Source organism: Larus michahellis, chromosome 2 (genome assembly GCF_964199755.1).
Source record: "Larus michahellis chromosome 2, bLarMic1.1, whole genome shotgun sequence".
In the NCBI taxonomy this organism is placed as follows: Eukaryota; Metazoa; Chordata; class Aves; order Charadriiformes; family Laridae; genus Larus; species Larus michahellis.
In genome coordinates, this window is record NC_133897.1 from 131,964,513 (window position 1) to 131,986,537 (window position 22,025).

The 22,025-nt window shown below is 35.7% G+C and overlaps 1 protein-coding gene across 31 annotated transcripts in view; it reads left to right on the top strand.

Moving 5' to 3' along the window:
• CSPP1 (centrosome and spindle pole associated protein 1) overlaps nt 1-22,025 on the top strand; it is a 66,315-nt gene that overhangs the window by 515 nt on the left and 43,775 nt on the right. For 6 of the 31 annotated variants that reach the window (XM_074577186.1, XM_074577193.1, XM_074577188.1 and 3 more), the window contains exons 2-8: nt 4,515-4,618; nt 5,997-6,093; nt 9,446-9,546; nt 10,242-10,265; nt 12,756-12,836; nt 15,949-16,050; nt 19,491-19,936. In XM_074577186.1, the coding sequence (XP_074433287.1) occupies nt 4,517-4,618; nt 5,997-6,093; nt 9,446-9,546; nt 10,242-10,265; nt 12,756-12,836; nt 15,949-16,050; nt 19,491-19,936 (953 nt within the window). In that variant the 5' untranslated portion in view covers nt 4,515-4,516. Of the gene's footprint in view, nt 1-16; nt 151-4,514; nt 4,619-4,894; nt 4,963-5,972; nt 6,094-9,445; nt 9,547-10,241; nt 10,266-12,755; nt 12,837-15,948; nt 16,051-19,490; nt 19,937-22,025 lie in introns of those variants that run through there. The other 25 variants (XM_074577189.1, XM_074577191.1, XM_074577199.1 and 22 more) reach the window with 11 other exon arrangements.

Below are 22,025 nucleotides of genomic sequence, written 5' to 3' on the forward strand. Positions count from 1 at the left end.
CCCCCTCAGCTGCCCCGAGTCGCGTCGGTGGTTCCGGGGCTGCCTGAGGAGCGCGGCCGAGGAGGGAGGGCGGGAGCTGCAGGCCGGGGCGCGGGCAGAGGCGGTTCCCTGAAGTGTCGCCTTTGAGGAATAAATCTCCTGGCTCTGAAGGTTTTCCGAAATTAATGTCTTTTTTTTGGGGGTCCAGAGTACGTGTTCCCGAAAAGCAGAGAAACCCTTACGGCTAGGGGGAAGTAACTCGCAAAACCTGCTGGCTGATTGCTGTGAGGGTTAATTGCCCTCAACAGTGACGAAAAAGTCGTGTTGGTTTAGTCAGAGTTTGTTAATCGTGGGCGTCCAGACTCTGTTTTTTTGGGGGTTTTTTTTGGGTGCTCTTTCAGATAGATTTGAAAACAAATTAAGGTGAAAGGTACAGGAAGCACGGCTCTGACAGCAAGAGCTTATGCTAAATGCCATTCACAGGGGTAGCAAAGCAGCCAGTGCTGGCTGCCCAGAGAGCTTAGGAAGTTTGGGTGAAAGTTTGAAAAATTCTTCTTAATGACACAATTATGTGACCATATAATCAGTAAGTACAATTACTAAACATAATATATAGTGGCTTGTTTTAAAGCACTTTCCTCTTTGCCACCCTTGCTGCACTTCGTACGGATGGGAATTGCCATTTTGCCAGTTTTCCCGATGTTATTTTAATATTATGGTAGCACAGAAGAGGTGAAATCTGTCTACTTTCACATGCTGATTTTAAATTTTGTGCCCTGTTTTCCTGAACAAATAGGGGAAGGAAAAGAAAAAGGAACATAGTAAACACTACTTTAGATGATAAAGTAGATACACAATATAGAGGTAGATATAGTTCATCTGGCATAATACACATGCGCATAGATGTTTTGAATATCTTGAATACAGAGACATGCATTATTACCTCTTTTTGGGCATAGATTCAATAAAAATCTCATGTTCAAACTTGACTGACTTACTTGAATATCTGTATGCTTCCTATTGCCTTGTATATTTGCTTAAGTTGAAGCTTACCTACCTGACTCTAATTATTCAGAAATGCTTTTGTGAAAACTTCCAGTTTAAAAGGGAAAAAAGGTTATGAAAAACTAAAATCTTGAAAGTAAAAATATAGACGATATATTATTTTCTTTACGGGACGTTTTCAGACAGTAGTTGAGTATATAGTAGCAGTATATTTAATGGAATTTCACTTTGAATGATACAATGTTTTGGGAATGCAAATAGATCCAAGATTTAGAGGTGCAAGGACTACAGGAAGAGCTGATAGATCTATGCTATCAAACATTTTTTAAAAATAGTGTTTACAAAATATTCTGCTTTCCAAAAAATCATGAAAAATACGTTGTTTGCACCTCATAATTTTGGGGGCATATGGCTTATCTTTGGGTTTTCAAATGTTTACAGCATGTTCTGACGTTCCCTTTTGCTCTCTGCACGTGCCCATGGAGCAATGTTTTGAATCTGCCACTTGTACTAATAATAGCAAGTGTCTAGAAATGCACAAAATGCATTCAGGCACATTGCTAAACTGCAAATAGATTATTTTGTCTTGAATTTAAGTGAAGTGGTTTTATAGTGGCAGGCTTTACCACACTACGTTAGTGCAGTCATATGAAGCCAGTTTGAAGTTAACAGTTTGCTGTGAGTTTAGTGTGTCACCTCCAAGATAGTTCACTGTGTAATCGGAGGACTGTGGTAGCACTCTTTTCAGATTGAAATGTATTGTTATACTGTGGTTAGTCATGATCTCTTCACTTGATCCAGTAGGTGATAAAATTGATTAATATTCAGTAAGATTTTTGCTTATGTACTGGTATATTTTCTGAACTTAGCAGTGTATGCATCACATTCAAATTGTCAGTCTTTTGCTTAGAATATTTAAAAATTTTTGATTTTTTTTCTTTCTCTTTCAGTATAATATGCTCTTTGCTTATCTCATAAAGTTTGCAGTCGTGCAAATTTTAAGATGATCAACTTAAGCAGAAGGATGTAAGATGTAAAATGTCTAGCTATTTTTCTAAGAGGCATTTGGCCCCTTTTGCTGGCTATTTAGCTGTATTAAAGATATGCTGAATCAACAGTGCTGTAGCATTAGTCGTCTTAGTGTTCTCCAAGGCCTGGAGTTGTGAGCTTTGTTCCCACGAATTGAATTGCCTGTGTAGTTCAGCTGTAACTGTTTTGTCTTTGTTTTTTGATTTATTATATTGCTCGTTTGAGCAACATGGTAGGACTGCAGGATGCTAGAATATTCATTATGTTCTTCGTGCTAGATAGAAAATATACTGCAAATATTCCTTTCCTTATACTGTTTCTCAGAATAGATTTGGTACCATTCCAAGACAGTGATTTGGAAACAGTTCTAGAGTTTATAAATGTTATTGTAAATAGAGGTAAGACAGACAGATGTTACAGTCAATGAGCTTTTGGAAAGGCTTCTCACAGTGCCTCCTTTTATGTGCGTTAATTTTCTTCTCTGTGGCTATGTAGCACTGGATAGGTGATGAGACCAACTTTTAAATTCTTTAGTATGACAAGTTGTTTCACCCATTCAGAACAAGGGTTTTTGTTATTCTTATGTAACCTAATAGGCTAAATAAAATTTACCAGTGGCTGGAAACTTACCCTCTGTTAGATTTCTTTTATCAGTGTGCAAAACTAATGAGATTAAAGATTTAGGACAAATCAGATGGGGGAATTTATTTTTGGAATAGATTGTCCTGTATTACCACTAGGAGTTGTAAATAGATTGTCCTAGTTCTGCCTCCTTTGTAACAATATTATAATTTTCTATGATGAATCAAAAAATGGCATTAATGTAAGAGAAAAAGTTTAAAGGAATACATTTTAAGGAATACACCAAGTAGATGTATTCCTTAAGTTAGCATGCAATTACTTGAAATTATTTGATGGAATTTTGGTATTTTTTCTCTTCATCTTTCTTGTAGTAAGCATTTATCTCAGTCTCTCTGGACATGTTATTTTATGTTTACCTATGTAGTCTCTTATTCTGTTGGTCTTTGAGGTGATTTTTTTTTTGTTTTTGTTTTCAATTCTTTGATCCTCTTCCTGAAAGTGTTTTCTAATATACTTTTATTGTTGGCCTGTTGTTTACTTCATACAGTCTGTAGGCTTTAGAAAGATACTGAATTAGCCTCAATAAAACTGCTGTGCAATTTGAGTTTAGATACCAGATGTGATGGGATTGCTTAGGAACCTGCATAAGCAATCCTATTGCTTAAGTTGTGTGGATAATATTAGAGGGATTTGAGGGTCGTAATTTTCTTCTCAGTTTCATGCTTCCTTTAAGTGTGGAATATAACATGGATTTTTTTATCTGTAGGCTTGGTTTTACAAAACTTCTCCTCCAGTGGAGTTGGTGAAAATGCTGAGTGGAGATTAGGTTGAGTAGTCTTGTATGCAGTCATTCTCTTTGTTTTTGTCTTCCTTCTTTCCATGGTTACTTAATATGAAGCTTTGCAGTATTTTTAGTTTTGATAAGACTATCCTAACAAAGAATATTCAAAGTCTGAGTGTGTGCCTTCATGTCTGTACAGTTCTGTTGCCATGAATTTGAATCACTTTAATTTTTATTACAAGGTTATCTAGGAGCAGCAATATACAGTAAGTTGCACAAATAAGGTGCTAAAATTTCTGCTCTGAAGGGCTTTCAGTTGAATAGGCAAGATGCACAACCTATGGAAGAGAAGTAATCAGCTGTTCCTCAGTACAGGTTTTCTTGCAGATGAGTGGCTTGTCTGATTGCAAGTCAGTGCTGCCCGATATCCACAATCTTGCAATTATTGCAGAATTGTAGCTGGTTTTACTGCCTCTGCTATTTTATTGGTACAGGAGGTAATGATACACTGTCGGCTCCAACTCCAGAAACGCTATGCATGTGTTTTGTGGGGGTTTTGTTGGTGGGTTGTTGTTTTTTTTTGCTTTGTTGTTTTTTGTGATTTTTTTGGTTTTGAGTAAGCATGATGATTTTTAAGACTTCTCATGATAGTAAGTTAAGCACAGAATTGATTGTATGACTTGGTCCTTATTTTCGAATATATTCAAGTGTATTTTGCACTTTTTGTACCTTTTTTTCCTGACAATTCCTTTGTCCTGTTTAGTTTTTTTTGTTGTCTAATTTTGATTTTATAATTCACTAACAATATGCTTGTGCTGGTGTGTAGTGAAGGGCCATTGGCAGATTTGCAGTTTAAAAAAAAAAACAACCCCCCAAAATTTTACCCAAGTTAGAAAAATAGATTAGGGAAATATCTTCAGTTTTATAATCTGGAATCTTTGAATTTTCTGTCTAGTGAAACATCAAGTCATCTCCTCCATGGAGAGTCAGGTGTTTTGTTGACCCAGCAAACATCATGTAGTTCTGAGGGAGAAACTTGAATATTACTTAACTACTGTCTTAAGCAACTGTAATTAAGCTTTAAATTTTTGAGGTTCTGATGTAGAGGCAATGTTCTATGTCTTTTCTATAACCTTAGAAATGATGGCGGATGATTTAGACAAATCTATTGAAGATCAGAAGGCCAAGTTGGCACGAGATAAGGCAGAACTTGAAAATGATCCACCTTACATGGAAATGAGGGTAAGAGTATTAAATAGTTTTCCTGAATTTAAACACTTCTATTGCTAGGGTCTTGATTTAAGCTTGCTTTTACTGTGCTCTTAAAACTCTATTTGTTCTTAAAGTATATATTAAAGTTTTGTCTATTCAAAGTAATTTTTAACTTAAATACTTGTATCTGTATTAATGTAGATTTTTAAAAACCTGTTTGCCGCCATGCACACAGAGTAACATTTGTATTTTACAAGTGGGAAAACTCTTGTAAATTGTTATCATTGTTCTTTCCCCCCTCCCTAGGGAAGCTGACTAGCAGGGATCTGCTCTCTGCCCACGCCAGAGCTTGGGTGTTGGGATGGGGATGGAAGGTATAAATATCATCAAAATTTCTGTTACAGAAACTAGGAAATATAAAAGGCAAATTACTTAATCCAGTCAGTTAAACAAAATCTGTTCTTATCACAATTTTCCTATTAGAAATTTTTAGTACCTTGTTCTAAAGCTATAAAGATTACATAATTTGCAGATCACCATTAAGTTGTTTAATAGTGCCAGTATCTAGCAAAAAACTGTATCTAAGTAATTCAAGCTAGCTAAGTGTTATGGTAACTAAATGAAGTTGTGGTTTTTTTTTTTTTTACAGAGTTTTGATTTGTCTGTTGTTTGACTTGCAAAGCCCCAAACAGTTTGAGATTTTCAGAGCAATTATGATATTGCATTTTCACTCCCTTTTTTGTTGCATCAGAACTTGATGAGAATTCGTCTTTCCCCTTCTGTGGGTAGTATAAGTATTTTTACCTAGTTACAATAATTCTCTCCAGAAAGTTTTATTAATTCATTCCAGAAAGTTAATTCTTAGGGAGCTGTGAGGAGTTGGGCTTCCTTTATTTTTGCCTTCTCTGCTCAGAGCAAGTTTAAAGAGGAGGAGAATGTTTCCAGCCTGTAGTACGATTAAGTCCTAAGCTGTATGGTGAAAGTGTAGTTACAGGGAACAGGTGTTTTAAACTTGCCCTGTAATACCCTGTAATTCTTTCATAGTTCCAAGCAGGGTGTAGTACGTCAAATCAGCCCCTGTAAAAAACCAGAGAGGATATGAGTAAACTATGAAACAATTGTGGGTTATGACATATGGTTTATGACATAAATCACAATATATACTGTCAACGTATTTCATGACATTCAGTATAGTGAAATATATTGAACTAATAATTCCTGTGTTATAGAGGAGAACTATTTTTTTGGTAATACTAGTGAAACGTATAAGTTGCTTATTGTGTTAATCCAGCATCACTTTCATTCTCTCTATTCTCTGGTGCTAATAATGATGATATTAATGTTATTCTTATATGTGATACTTCTTTTTTACTTTGTCTTACAGCAAAGCATTTTATTTTGTTTTCAGAATAAGGAATCAGAGAAGCCTTCTGAGAGTAGCAAAATGTTCATCTCCATGGCTAAAGAAAATATACCTCCAAATAGTCAACAGAACTATCCTTTAGGTATTGTATATATTTTTTATATGTCTTCTAGATTTAAGTAGCATTTAATTACCTTTGAGAATTTTTGGAAGGGAATTACTGCGTTGGATTTTTAATTACAAGATTATCATTATGATTCAAGTGCATACCAATTCTTCAGTCTTCCAGACATCTTGGGATTGTGTGTAATTCTTTTGTAGTTATACCTTTTTTTTTTGAATAAGGAAAATGTGCCAAGCACTTTCTTTTTCTTGTAAAGGTAGCTCTGTTAAAAACACCAACAAACCAACAAAACAAACAAGCAAAAAAAAAAGGGGGGGGGGGGGGGGGAACAAAAAGCTGCTTGCCAGTCCTTGATAGAGGATCTGTCCTTTCCTGTTGTATTTGGGTGGAGAAAAAGCTTTGGAATTCCATCTTTCATCTGGACTTTACTGCAAAAGGATCCCTGTCTACCTCAGATTTTTGTCAGTTTTATGGGTTTTTTTTGTCAGTTTTATCAACAGGTTAGTGCTGGTGTTGATAATCCTTTGGTTAGCTGTGGGAATGTATGATACTTCGTACTGTGTTCTATTTTCTGTATCCCAATGGCTATGACAGACCACTACATAATAGTTAAGCTATTTTAATATTAAAATACTTTTATCTCTTGTTGGAAAGCTATAATAGCACATCATGTTGTATTTATTTTTATAAATTGGACTTAACTGTTGACACCTAAATATAGGGACAGACATAATGAAGTATTACGGATTAGGGGCATTCAGGTGGTCTTCAATGAAAAGCAACAAGTAGGTATTGCTATGTGGTGGTTTAACCCCAGCTGGCAACTAAGCACCACACAGCTGTTGGCTCACTTCCCCCAGCGGGATGGGGGGAGAGAATCGTAAAGGTAAAGGTGAGAAAATTCATGGGTTGAGATAAAAACAGTTTAATAATTGAAATATAATAATAATAATGAAAAGGAAAATAACAAAGAGAGAGAAATAAAACCCAAGAAAGACAAGTGATGCAAATGAAAACAATTGCTCACTGCCCGCTGTCCGATGCCCAGCCAGTCCCTGAGCAGTGGTCCCTCCCCAACCTCCCGCCTAAATTTTTATTGCTGAGCATGACACCGTATGGTATGCGATATGCCTTTGGTCCGTTGGGATCAGCTGTCCCAGCTGCGTCCCGTCCCGATGACTTGTGCACACCCAGCCTACTCACTGGTGGGGTGCTTTAAATCAGTGTAATTTCCTTTGGATTAAACGAGACAGGGACTTGTTCCTTGGTAGCTGCTAAGTATTATGGTTCTAAGTTGTACACTTCTAGCAGTAGTGTTGCGAATCAGGCTGAATGAAGTTAAGGTTATTTCTCACTCAACATACTAAATGCATGCAAACTTCTATGTAAAAATACATTTAAAATCTTAACTTTTTCTAAAAAAAAGTAGTTGTCAATGTGATTGAATGTGATTAACAGGATGTGAAATGTCAAATAAATACACCAAACACAGAACAAACAAAAGCAGAAAACCAATGAAAAAGAAAGTATATTTCTTATTGTGATGGAAGAATTCAGACAAATTGTACACAAAATTAGGGTGATTGTGTGTTAACTGGAGTATTTTTGCCCTGCTAGGCCCTCCTAAAGTAAGTTTTTGAGGTAGATAGTTTTTAAATTTCTCTTAAATCACTACTAATAATTGTTATCTCAGTGCTTTTCTGGTTACCAAGAAAAGATCTTCTGTAATAAAATTAACTTTAAACCCTCTTTTGTTTGAGTACTTGACGTATTTGAATCAAAGCATATTCTCACTGATTTTTTTTCTGTACTGAATTTTACTGGCTTCTCTGAAGTTACTGAATGAATTTTTACTCTGAGGTGTTAGTTGCTTTTGTTTTTTTTTTTCCTTGGTTTTCTATAGTTAATACAACAATAATTTCATGCCAAAATAAAAGGCAAGAGCCTTTTATTGGTACCTGAAACAAACCATTTCCTCTCCTCTGTTCTGTTCCTCTTTACACTTACGCTTCTTTTGCAGGTTGAAACGGTACATTGTTTTTTAAAGGAGCTCCCACTTATTTTTCTCCTAATTTTGCACATAAGGTAACTTACAGGTTGGAGAAGAAGCACCCATGCAGATTTTGGTTAGTCGTTGAACTCCGCAATCCGTTTTGAAACAGTGTATGACCTATTTAATCAGGTATTACGTCCTTTCAGCAGGCTAACTCTTGTTTTGACTTGTGAGGATACATTCTGATTTAGCTGAAAATATTTCAATCCAAGCCAGATAAGTATATTTTACTAAGTATTTTTCAACCTTTTATCTGCTTCAGTAGCAGAGTGATTCCCAAGTTAGCAATTTTCTGCATTTATATAATGTTGTTTTTACTCTTTAGACTGATTAATGCCCTAAACGTTTAAAATACTGGAGTCAAATAATGTACTGTGCAATAAATTGGGACTGATGTAAGAGGAAATCTTGACTATCCCTCTCTTCCCTCTTACTCCTTGCTCCTCATTATCCATAGACCACAAGATGTAGAAATGCTGTCAGAGAAACAAAAGGAAACAAAAAACCCCAAACAGTTGCAATCTATGTCTCTGGTTCTGTGGTTTTGTGGGATTCGCTAGCTCTCTGTGGACGGTGGTGAAAGCGGCTGCAGAGGTGGGCTTCTGGGGCAGAGGGTATTTCTAATGAAGTACTTTAAAATGTACTTTAGGAACAACAAGCAACTCGCATAGCATTATATTTTAAGAGTGCAACTGTTATGAGACCAGACAGTAGTCTTGGGAAAGTACTAAATGTGTGTTTTGGGTCTACTACAATTAAAAACACTGAGATGGAAACAAAAATTATTATTATTATCATATGGTCAGATTCCTTCTAGTTGTGTGGAAGCCAACATATTTTTCACATGCTTCGGGCTAAACAAATGGCTTGTTGCTTTCTAGTTGCAAAGTATATTTTCTATTGTATGATAAGCACAGCTTAAAATATCATAGTAATTTAGAAACTAACAAGTCAAAGGAGATCCTCTGAAACTTAAACTGACAAAACAAATAGTATAAAATAACCTAAGTATTGTATGTATTTATCAAACTATCCAAAGAAATTCAGTTTATGTTGCATTTTTTTCCAGTGGGGAGAAAAAGCACAAGGACTCGAGGAAAACTAACATCCAAAAACCAATCCATTTTTCTAGAATGCTTTCCGCCCAACTACATACAGAGAAGGTGCTTTTTATTTCAGCAGTTTTGTAATTGCTGGTTGCATAGTTCTTATTTTTCCTTGCTGATGTCTGATAAAAATCTAGATGTAGCTTTTGCAGGATGTGCTTTGTACTGATACAGAATAGTAGAATAATATTTAATGGCATTAAACTTTCAGGTGACTATGGCTTGAGTTTACCTCTTGGAGAAGAATATGAACGAAAAAAACATAAACTCAAAGAGGAACTTCGACAAGATTATAGGCGATATCTTTCTCAGGTAAAGCTTCTTATCTGGTTGCCTGAGTTTAGTGAGTCTTTTCAAATTACTCTCTCATTTTAATTGAATGAAAATTAATAAAATATGTGGAAAATCTTTATGAGAATGCATTAATTATGCATGATGTCTGATTTCGAAGACTCAAGTAAAAGTAATTTCAAAATTTCCTCACTAGGAAGGGTTATATATTTTAGGCTTCTACAGATCTCATTGCCACGAGACTGCGTATTAGTTAGTACATTTTATTCTGACTACTTTTATTTATCTCTACTTCTTTCTTAGTTTCTTCTTAAGAATTTAAAATATCATCTGTTACTTCCTTAAGTACTTACATATTCTATGGCCTGTAATTCAGGGAAGAATATTCCTATAATTAGTGTGACTCCATTTGACAGCTTGTTTTCAGTTTTAGAAAGAAAAGAACTTTGAAGTTCTGATTAGCATGATTCATTAAATGTCACAGTAAATTTAAAATTGAAATGGTATGTATGAAATGTCATAATCTTGGCAATATTCTGTATCCCTTCTTAGTCAAACAGGAAAAAAATCAGGAACTAAATAATTTCTGTTGTCTGAAAATGCTAATTATCAGTATCTTTAGTTCTTAAAAATGAAAGAATGTATTATCTTTAAGAAAAGAAGTAATTTTTGAATGAAAGACGCTTTTTGAATAGTATCTTTTCCCTGACTTTTAGGGTATTTCACAGGCAAAAAGAAAGGTAGGGTGCCTGCAATATCTTTTTTTTTTTTTTTTTTCCTTCAAATTAGTGGCCTTTTGCTTTGTTTGAAAGCTTTATGCTCTTTGATTTTTTTTTTTTTTTTTAAAAATCATTACTCTTATGTGCTTTATGTGTTTGTGCATGCTATAGTAATTAGTTGTGATTGGCAGCATTGTTTGCTTTGTGCAAAATGATTGCATATATTTATTATTTTCCATTACTAAGTTTTTAAAACACTTGTTAATTTCCTTTTTTCCTTTGCAATTGCTATTATTGCTGTCTAATGCTGACTCTACAGAAGTTTTTCTTTCAGTAGACATTTGCATCAAGGCATATCAGTTATACAGATGTTATGAGTTCAGATTTTTTTGTTTTCTTGATATTTTGTAAAGCTGGAACAGAATAGTGAACTCTGAAATACTATAATATGTCATCAGAACCAGAGTCAGAGCTTTTTTATTCCTTATCACTGCGAAATCTCATCAGTGGTGCTTAGGAAAGCAGCAGAACCAGTTATTCAGCACCTAGTGGCCAGAATGCAAGAAGTGAAGTATTTTGAGGAAAAAAAATAACACCAGAGGCACACTTTTGCAAGCTTTGTTCAATTACAGTAATTTTTAATTATTTATATCATTGTACTGTGATGTATGTATAATTTTCAAATTTAACACTGTCCATCCAGGTTGGTCAAATTAAGCAACTTCAGTAAAGGACTGGGAGGTACTGTGGTAGAAACACAACCTTCTGTTTTTTCTGGGGCTTTGAATAACATGCATATGATGCAAATTAACTATATTAGCATGCAGTGGAATTCCTGAATATCAATAACAGCAGAATTAACTGGGTTCTTAAGCTCTAACCAAAATGATGCTTATATAATTGTTGCTTCTTGTTTAATCTTACCCTTCAGATTATTTCCAAAGTTAGAATGTTGTGTTAAAACTTAACGTTTCATAATTCTCACCAAAGTACCCAAATAATATAATTTTTACATTAAATTCTAGTGTTTTTTTTTCTCAGTTGAACGTCAGTTTTACAAATTTAGGTTTATAAGGTGTTATTGTTTGTTTTTTTTTTTTTAATATAGTACACAGTAGCTATATTAAGCTTATAAGGCCTGAGGAAGAGATAGGATAACAATCTCTAGTTTATTTTTCCCACACAAAGAGATAGTGCAACTTTTAGCAGCTCTCATAGTGATAATGTGGTTAATAACTTGTTTAGTCTCGCTTATGTTGAAATGCATTTTCCGTATCAGCTTCTGATTTTTTGGCAAATACCTCTTTAAGATCAGTGTTTATCTCTACAGACGTGTTCAAAGTGTGAAAAATAATTACTTAATAATGACGATTACAGTTTATTTACTTTTTCTAGTAAAAATAACTTAGCTCTCCATATTAATCTAGTTGTCTCGGTGCTTGTATATTTACAGGGTTGTTAAAACCCTTAAATCCTTTAATGTGTAGTTGTGAAATATAGTTCATAATGATGTGATTTTTGTACTGGAGCCAGGTACAGCTCTTACCTGTTGACATGCCTCTAAGCCTTTAAGCTATGTTATGACATAGATAATGGAAGGAAATAATGCTTGTGAAAAACCGTATCTACCCCATTCCCCCCATCAGCCCATACCACACAAATAGGTGATCTCGTTATTAAAGATAATCGGATTTGTAAAACAGTTGATTGACCAAGAATGGCCTGGGGATGCTTTTAGTAGATGAGTGATGTATGAGGAAGCCACTACACCTGGAAGCTAAAGACCTGTTCCACCATTGGTGTTTGGTTTGAAAGGCTGATGCTTTACACAGCCCTGTTCCTGAGCTGTGGCCCAGGGAGCTACATGGAGCGCTAACATGTGTTTTCAATGGAAAGTTCTGTTCTGAAAGTGACTGATGGTCCATAAGGAATTGCAGGATTTGGTGTTGGATCATTATCCTGAAAAGTTTGGGGGCTGCTGTAGAAAACAGACAGTGTTGAGATGCAGAGTGGTGACTGTGCTATTGTTAGCATGCATTCCGTCTGCTAAAATAAGAGATAAACAGATGTTTTCTGCAGTGAGAAAAAGCAATTTTTCATCGTAAGGAAGGCAGTGTTTAGGAAAATTCCTCTGATGCTTGCATAGATGCTTGTGCTTATACTACTTGGTTACGGGAGAAATGAGTAATGGTGGGGTTTTTTGAATAATTTTTTTTTAATATACAGAGAATAATTTGTGTAATCCTTGAAATAATGTAACAGGGAAGAAGTGACAAGCACTTTCAAACTTAAGTTTAAAGCTTGACAAAGCCCTTTTCTTTCTGCATTCCTTCACTTCATTTGTGTGTTTGAAGAACATCCTGCATTTTCAAAATGTGAAGGTTGTCTTCAGTCTTGATTTCATTAAATTGATCATATTTATTTCAGAAAATATAATTCCTAGCGACTATTTAGCAAGTAAGATTTGGTATTTAAAAATGTATTGAATGATTTTCATTTTTTTTAATGTAGAAAAATTATCTGACTACTGGTGAAGTAGATCCATATACTCAGGGATTATCTCTTCCTATTGATGAGCGAAGGTCTGCCAAGGTAAATATCTGGAGGAAATTAAGTAAGTGGTGTATAACTTGAAAATGAACCTGGATGTTTAAACTGTTGTGGAAAATTTACTACTTTTTTTTTAATTCGGTTGCGTTTTTTTTACGCTGTTTACAAATGAACACTTTTTGAGGTCGTCATTAGAATAATTTTCAGAAAAGTCTTCAAATTTTGTTTTTGTTTTTAAATTTTTAATCCTACATTACCTGTACTCTTAATTTATAGATAATTAGATGTGTAATTCTATACTGATACCAATTTGAGGTTTTCTACTTCTAATTCACACCTGCAGGGCACTTGGTGTGTTCAGGAGCTCTAGTGGCTGTGCTTGGGTTTTGTTCAGCGATAAATATTGATCTAATAAAGAACACTGTTTTCTCTGATATATATATATACTTTTTTAATTTAATGCTCTTCTTAATGCATCCTGGGGATAACTTTAAACATATTTGCTTGTAGTTGTTTCTACGGCGATATTCTTGTCAGTTCCTATCAGAACTAAAGGAAGTGTGCTTTCTGCTGTACACAATTTGTTTTGGTGTCTTTGCGTATGCGTAACCTACCTGCTTATCCTCATGTGATTATTTTTGTTTTTGAACAGATAAATCCAGGAATCTAAATAAAAGTTGATCTGATATTTCATGTATTGCCTGCTGTTAATACAGGAATATTCCCAATTTCCAATCTTTCTTTGAGAGTACAATACTAATGTGTTTTGTGAAAGAAGTACACATTCTCTCTCTGTGTTTAGCTAGCCCCTTTGATCTCCCTGAGGTTTCTTATCAGTTTATGGTCTTGCTTTCATATGTTGGAGAAAGATACCAGCCATAACAGTCTCTCTCTGCTATTGTAGGTTCATGGAGGTTAGAATATGAATATGCAACACGCATGTGTGGATTTTCTTAACCTCTCGTCCATTCCTCTGATGCATAGTATGATTCTGTGAAAGCTTAAATCAGTCCTACAGGAGTTACTTCTCCTCCCGTCCTCACACTGTTGGCCTTATATTTCCAGTTCCTTTCTTACGTTTGCTTGTAAATTGATCCAGGAAGTTGAATCAGCAGAAACATTGTAATTTAGCAAATATTTTTGATGACTCAACAAACACTACTGGTTGGTTATTAGGATGGGTCAAACCCCGGTGGAGATGCAAGGCAGAAAGAGAAACTGTTGCTGGAGGAGGAGTGGACTGTTACGCTCTTGGAGGTTTTATTTGTTTTTGTTTTTTTAACCTATGTTGCCACAGAGTTGCATTGTTGCTCTGTGCTTGGGGCCGCGCTGTCGCTGTAATCTGGTGCAAGACTTTGGCTATGGAATGTGTTGGTCTTGCCCGTGCTGGGCTTACTTATGCTTTCTGCCTCTCTTGTGCTGTCAATAATGTTTGACCATATGAGGAGCCAGGTGAGAACTCAAATAAAAAATTGCTGTTATGAAAAAGCCCAAAACTCCAAATTACACTAGTGTTTAAAAAAAAAGGGAGGCGGGAATAATGAGATGCCCAGGGAGGGGAAAGGACTTCTCAGTGAAAGATAAAGTATCGTTGATTAATTCTGTGGAAATTAAAGACGTATCTGGACTGGAAACATGCTTGATCATTGTTGGTTTTGTATCGTAGCAGCTCAACATTTGTTGAGATTTTCTGTACAAGTGCAATATTGTATCCTTTTTACCCATTTATTTATTGCTATTGTAGAACCTAAAAGCTGCCAGAAGATGTCACACTGTGCCCTGCTAAACACTTAGCCTCTGGGCAGATAATGTTTAGAGGTTAACATTTGCATTTTGTGTTCCTCTATTAGGTAAAATGTGCAGTCACACAGCACATTGAATTTTCTGCTGAGTGTTTTGCCACCTGTTAATGACAATGCTAGTTTCTCAGCTTTGGAAAATACCCCTCAGGCAGCTTTCATAGCTGTCTGCAGGTTTTGTATTGTCACTGTCAGAAAACTGATAGACACAAATTCTGGGAAAAAAAAAAATCAGTTTGGGGGAGCATTGGTTTCTTTTGCAGAACTATCACTAAGCTGGTATTTCCATGATGATTGAGATATAAATCATTTTTGTTTGGAATTTGTTCATGGGAAAGTAAATTCATATATAACATTCAGATTTTTTAATACCTTTTGCTTTTTTTATTGGAAAATACTGCAGTGGAGAAGAGCATGATTTGTAATATTGTAATCTAATTCACTTTTTTTGTTTATGTGATGGTTGGAATGAGGCAGTATAAGAGATGTCCCATGCTTTAAACATAAAGTACTAATATCAGGAAATAATGCAAATTAGAGTTTACTTTACCTGGAGACTTTTGTATTTCATATTATATTATTATTTTATTTCATATTATATTATTAGGCTGTTGATGTAAAATTCCTGTATTCCATAAAAGTGGTGGCCAAAAAAGCTGTCTCTTTGTACAAAATATAACCTGAGCAAGCTCGTTCTAAATATTGTCACCTTGCAAAAGCAGCTAGGACAAGGTGGATAGATCTTGTTTTTCTTACTTTTCCTTGCATTCTTTGTGCTTTTGACTCATTTTGCAGTCAGCTTAACTACCTGTTTGAATTTGACAGTTCAAGTTATATCCTAAGCTATCAGCTATAATCCTAAAACACATCTTGTCTGTACATATATTTGTTGTCTTGTTTTAATTATGAGTGGGGCAAGTCGCAACTAACCTTTACACACACAAAAAAATCATATGTTTAAAAGTCATCTGTAAATACATTCAGATTGTAAATTTGAAGGTGGTTTCTAATTGTCGAAGGAGTGAGGCTTTGGAACAATTTTAGAATAAATTTGGCAGGAGGAAATGTAACTGTTTTTTAGATGGAACTTGATATACAATAGTGTTATCGCAGGCTAGACTTCATGCCCAAGAAGGTGATTTCTTCTTACAGGTTTCAGATTAAGAGAAAGTACTATATTCAAGAATGAACAGAAACCTCAAAGCAATTCAAGCCCTATTTATTTATATGTCACAAAGAAGGGGGAGGGCAAGCACACAGCTTACATGTATTCATTTCATACTGCAGTTCGATGAAGTTAAAAGCTACTTCTCAAAAGTGCAAAATTATGATGCCCTTTTCAATGCCTGTTTTAGGAGAAACTACGGCTTGAAAGAAACAAGGAGTACAATCAGTTTCTCAGGGATAAAGAAGAATGGAATGAAAGGCTAAGGAAATTAGGGAAGAAAAACACAGAGGTAATACAGTTTTACTGAAGGTGATACAAAGAAGAACATACATGATCTTGTCAATTGTTTTATTATTGATGAAGATATACAAAGTAAGACAAAATAAGCAAAGAATGTCGTTCAGTTAGGCCATAGTTTTTTAAATATATCTAGAAAGTCCTGGTTACGAGTCATATAGTAGTTCTTGATTCCTACTTCAGTCGTGTTGATCTGGTAGAAATATACTTTCATTCTTCTGTGTGTCTGAAGCAAGTCTCTGGATTGTTCTTGGTGATAAAAGTGGTGGCCAAAAAAGCTGTCTCTTTGTACAGAATGTTGAGCTCCACTCAGTGTTCCTTAGCTTTAATTTGTAGCTGCTTTTTTCCTCAGTCTGTGTCCAGTTCATGAGAAAGCAAGGCAAGCGCTAGCTGTCAAATGTATATGGTGCTGTGCAATTGTGAATAAAAAAATAATGTCTTTAGGACTGAAAAAGAGCTAGACCCATGCATGAGTGAACTCGATTCTGAGCTGAGGCCTTTGATTTGTGTGGCAGTAGGCAGCTAAGCACCACGCAGCTGCTCGTTTGCTCCCCCTCCACGGTGGGATGCGGGAGAGAATCGGAAGGGTAAAACTGAGAAACCTCATGGGTTGAGATAAGGACAGTTTAATAGGCAAAGCAAAAGCTGCACATGCAAGCAAAGCAAAATCGGGAATTCATTCACTACTTCCCACCAGCAGGCAGGTGTTCAGCCATCCCTAGGAAAGCAGGGCTCCATCACACCTAATGATTGCTTGGAAAGACAAATGCCATACCCCCAAATGTTTTCGCATTCCTCCTTCTTCCCTGAACTTTTATTGCTGAGTGTGATGTCATGAGGTATTGGATGTACTTTTGGTCAGTTGGGGTCAGTTGTCCTGGCTGTGTCCCCTCCCAACTTCTTGTGCACCCCCAGCCTGCTCACTGGTGGGGCGGTGTGAAGAGCAGAAAAGGCCTTGATGCTGTGAGCACTGTTCAGCAATAACTAAAACATCCTTGTATTATCTACACTGTTTTCATCACAAATCTAAAACATAGCCCCATGCTAGCTACTATGAAGAAATGTAACTGTATCCCAGCCGAAAGCAGTGCAACAGTCAAGAGGGCATTTTTAGGTCTAATTACATTGTTGTGAGACCCTTTTTTTAGTAATCTGAAAGCAATATATTGATCTGAGAAAGCCCCTGTACTGCTTGTTAATTGTAAAATCTTGTGTAAAATGGGTGAATTTTCTTTTTAAAATATTGTTGTCTTACTTAGTGATGGACTGCAATAATTTGGAACTCTCAGCTAATGCAGGTTTGATTTAAGAAGGCCTTCCACTTTTTTTAATATGGAAATTTTTAAGCGTACCATACTGTGAGAGCTGGGTCATTCTATGAAGGGACTTGTATTTGTACTCACAACAGCTGAAAGTTTATTGTCTTTCTTACAACAGTTGCCAAGTGCAAATACCCATGTATTTCTAGGTTCTTTCTAAAAGACTGTTTCTTCTCTGTCTCCATAAATATTGTTGTCTTATGAGAAAGATCTTTTCCTCCAATGCGTTGGAGTGTCATATAGTTGAAAACTCTTTTAATTTGTGAAGACAACTATAAGGCAGTATTCAGGCATCCTTTAGATGTTGGAATTCAATATCTGATTCTTATTGGCTTGTTCAAGGGTTGGAGTGCTACACAACAGTGATCCCTAGGAAATACGTGGCAAAAATGCAGCTTATGTTTGTGTAACTGGGTCTGTAAATATCTAGAGATTTTTCTATATGTTTAGGCATTTATAAGAAGAAACAGGGGAAAAAAACTGGTGAGGATTTGTTGCGGTTCTTCCATCTCTGAGGGATATTTGATTTTGAGTGAGTCAAATTAATGGGTCTCATGATTAACATGTGTGACCTCAAAAGTTTGATCCAACAGTTTAGATAATCATAGGGTACATTTCAGTTACAAGGAACCTCTGGAAGTCACATAGTACAGTCTCCTGCTCAGAGCAAGGTTAGATTCATGGTTAGATTCATAGTTAGATCAGGCTGGTCAGACCTGGTCCCATTCAGTTTTGAAAGGATAGAGAATCCATAGTTCCACTGTGCAGCCTGTTCCACTGCTTAACTGCTTGATCGGAATTTCTTTCCCTCTGTATCCCATCGGAGTTTCCTTTGCTGCAACTTGTGACCATTGGTTCTTTGAAAATCGTGATTCTGGCATCTCTGTAACCACCCATTAGGTGGAGACTGCAATCACTGGTTCCTCCTGCCCCCATACATACCGTCCTTAACTTTCTTTTCCCAGGCTGAACAAACCCAGCTCTGTCAGCTTCTCCTTTATGAGCTCGAGTGCCATACCCATCTCCGTAGACATCCTCTGCACTTTCTCCAGTTCCATCCATGGGGAGGGGGGGAAACTGGGCGTGCTATATCAGAACCTGAATACTGACAAATACTGAGCAGAGGGGAAGAATCACTTCTTTTGACCTCCTGACAACACTTGTTGATGTGACCCAGGGTGTGGTTGGCTGTTATCACTGAAGGGTGCACTGCTGGCTCATGTTCAACTAGGTGCCCACCGCTAACCCAGGCCTTCTTCTGCAAAACTGCTTTCTAGACAGTCAGTGTCCAGCCTGTACTGGTGCATGGCATTATTCTGTCTCAGATGCAGAATTTTGCATTTGCATTTGTTGATCTTCATGATCTTTTTGTCAGCATATTTCTCCAGTTTGTCAAGACCCTCCTGAATGGCAGTCATACCCTCTAGTATATTGATTCTTCTTCCCAGTTTGGTGTCATTTGCATCCCTATTTTTCATTACATTTTGTAAAGTATGAGTTACTGTTACATGAGTTACTTTATTCTACAGATGAAGGATTAGTGCACAGAAATACTACAGAATTTGTCCCAAACCATGTTGTTTGCTAGAACTGTGTATTAACACTGGTCCAGTGTGACATAGGGCTGTTTTTTATCCACTAAACTATCCTTTCTCATAGAGGCATCTCCTGAGGAGCAAAGAAATGGATTAAGAAATGGTCAGGTTAAAAGGTTGTGCTCATAGGTAAGGAAGTATTACAGACATGCCTGAATCTGGATAGAATAAAGATATCTAGTCTCTTGATGAGGTATAAAGTTCAGGTTTTTTTGATTCTTTTCACCTTTGAATATGAAGGTCAAATTGGAGTTCGTAAAAGGCCCTTCCAGGATTGATAGCTGTTCTTCTGAAAAATAATAGATAAGAGAAAGAGTGCTCTTTTTTTTTTTTTTTCCTCAATAAAAATCATACAAAATCCCTAGCTTTTAAGCCCTCGTTGAAGTATTTTTCTTGCTCACTTCCTACCTTTTCTCCAGTACCTGTTTAGGGATTGTTTGAAGAAATACGAAACCAAGTTTTTGCTCAATGTGATTTGCTTATATTCATATCTTTTAATATTTTTTTCCATTAAACAGAATGAGATGGACAGGAATAGAAAGCCTGTTGCTGTTACCAGGCTCCGCCCAGAATTCCATACAGAAGTACAACCCTGTAATACAGGTGTAGAACCTCCCAAGAAGGATGCCTTTACTTCTACAGAAGGTTATGAAGAGCTGCTAAATAAGAGATGGCTGGAGGAAGACAGGTATCATAGGTTAGATGATGAGGTTGAATTAAGAAGTCGACTATTAAATAAAAGACTTGATGAAGATTTGGATGTTCCCAATCAAAGACGTCGTGGATTTGCTAGCCAATCTGTAATTCCGATTAGGAAGCATCACAGACTTGATGAGGATCGTGATTTTGCTAGAAGATACTACAGAATGGACCATGATCCTGAGATAAGTGAAGAAATGGACCCTAGATTTAGATGTGAAAGCGCTTATGACAGAAAAACTCCCCGGGGTTTTTATGCTGAAAGGTATTCTTAATTCTGTTTTCTCCTTTATTTCTGTAGTGCTTATTGACAGCCATGGTTTGCTCTCATTGAAAATTAGACAGGATTCACCCATGAAAGTAGGATTTTTGTACTTACTTTAGAAAGAAACTTTGCAATAATTTTTAGAAAAAATATTTAAAAATTGGACCAGTACCTAAGACTATACATCATACATTAGAGAACATTTTATATATTATGGCAAACCAAGGATACAAGAGAAATTTCTCCAGAAAAAGAAGCCCACAATTCGCTTTTATGAAGAGTAGTTTGTGGGAAAACTTAACTATTTGAGAGCAAACCCCAGTGCTGGGAACCCAGGATTACATGTATTTTCTTACTCTGTAATATCTATAGCAAGTCAGTTTTTCAGTTCAGATTCCAAAATTGGTTTGAGCTTCAATTTTTGGTGCATGCCGTTCTGTAAATGTAAAAATATATTTTTTAAAAAAAATCCTCTTTTTTACTGCATGTCTGGCTAAATGGCAGACTTCAAACATATGCATAGTTGAACCAAATCCTGATGGTGTTAATAGGTGTTGATCTCAGTCATCACTACACAATTTGAATAAACATTTAAGAAAACCCAAATCAAACTAAAGAGGCTGTTTTAGATAAATAATTCAGAAGCAATACTGCTATTATGTACTCTTCATTATGAAATATGATTTAATATTCTTTACTGTGTGAACTGATAAAAGTTTGGTTACTTTGACATAAATTGTTATTTTTTTCTGTTCTAGCTCACTCATCTAAAAGCTTTTTTTTTTTTTTTTTTTTTTTTTTAAAAAATCATTCACGGTTTGACAGTCTGGCCACCTTCAGTTATTCCATTGCGAGAACCAGTTGCTTTCAAAAACAGATGGGTTGTGGTGTGAAATAGTACCAAACTGGAAACAAATGTGGTTTATACAGCTAAATTCAAATGAAGTAAAGCAGCATAAAGCAGTAAAGTTTCTTGTAAATAAATCTTAAAAAGGTGCTTGAAGAGCATTCGTTTGTTCACTTTACAGATCATGGGAACATTAGTGTTGTAGATGATGTAGATGTAGAATTATTTTACTGCAGTTGCATCAATGAAGAAAACACAACTGTCTTTTTCCCTTGTTAGGCAAAATAACCTCTTTTTAATTCTAGAATTAACACTTCTAGAAATAACAGAAGGCAAATTGTACCACTCTCAACAGTGTTAAATATTACCGTCATGTTTCATTGTTAATTGCCGGCGGACTGTTAAATGATCTTTTGAGTCATTGTTTACAGGGATAATTTTCTGGATAGTACTGCAAATTAATAACTGGGAAAAACAAACCCTAAAATGCTCTTCTACTGCAAAAGCATTTTCTAAATTGAGTGAAGTCATGCTTCTTTTCCAGTTTCAAATGCCAACAGAGTTAAAATAACTTCTCTACAAAAGTAGCTTTTGATATTCTTTCTCAGCCTTTTTAAAAAAAAAATTCATAAAAGAATTAAGTAACTGTGGAGAAAATGAAATGTCTGGAAGCATTTGGGAGATGCAGACTAAATAAATGGGTTATTTCAGTTTCAGATTGTATGTTCAGATGTGCTTCTAAAAGCATGTATTTATTCATACAGTGTTTCTGAAAAAGACTAGCAAATGGAAACAGTGGTTTAATAGATAGCAGGAACAAGATTGCCTGTTTTCTGCTGAATGAGGTTCAGAGAAGAGAATGTAAAATACAAAAATTGTTCTGTCCTGTAGTGTAATATTGGTAGAAATGAGCAAAGGAGGTTTTAGGGTAAGGGTGATCTTGTCCTACAACTTTTCGTAAAGAAAAATATTAGAACCTTGACTTGGTGTCTAACAGGTAACCAAAATGTCCATATTTTTGAGACTAACAGCAATGTTAATCCTCTGTGTTAATTAACACCCAGAAGGATAATGTTCTCTCTAGGTAGCTGTATGCCTCTGTCTAACAATTGCACACAGTCTAGTATTTAAATAAAAATGACCATTTGATAAAGTTTGAGCGTTTACTTTGTTTCTCAAAGAATATACATAGGATTATATATGTAAAACATCAGCAACAATGGTGTTTGAACCAACAGTAGA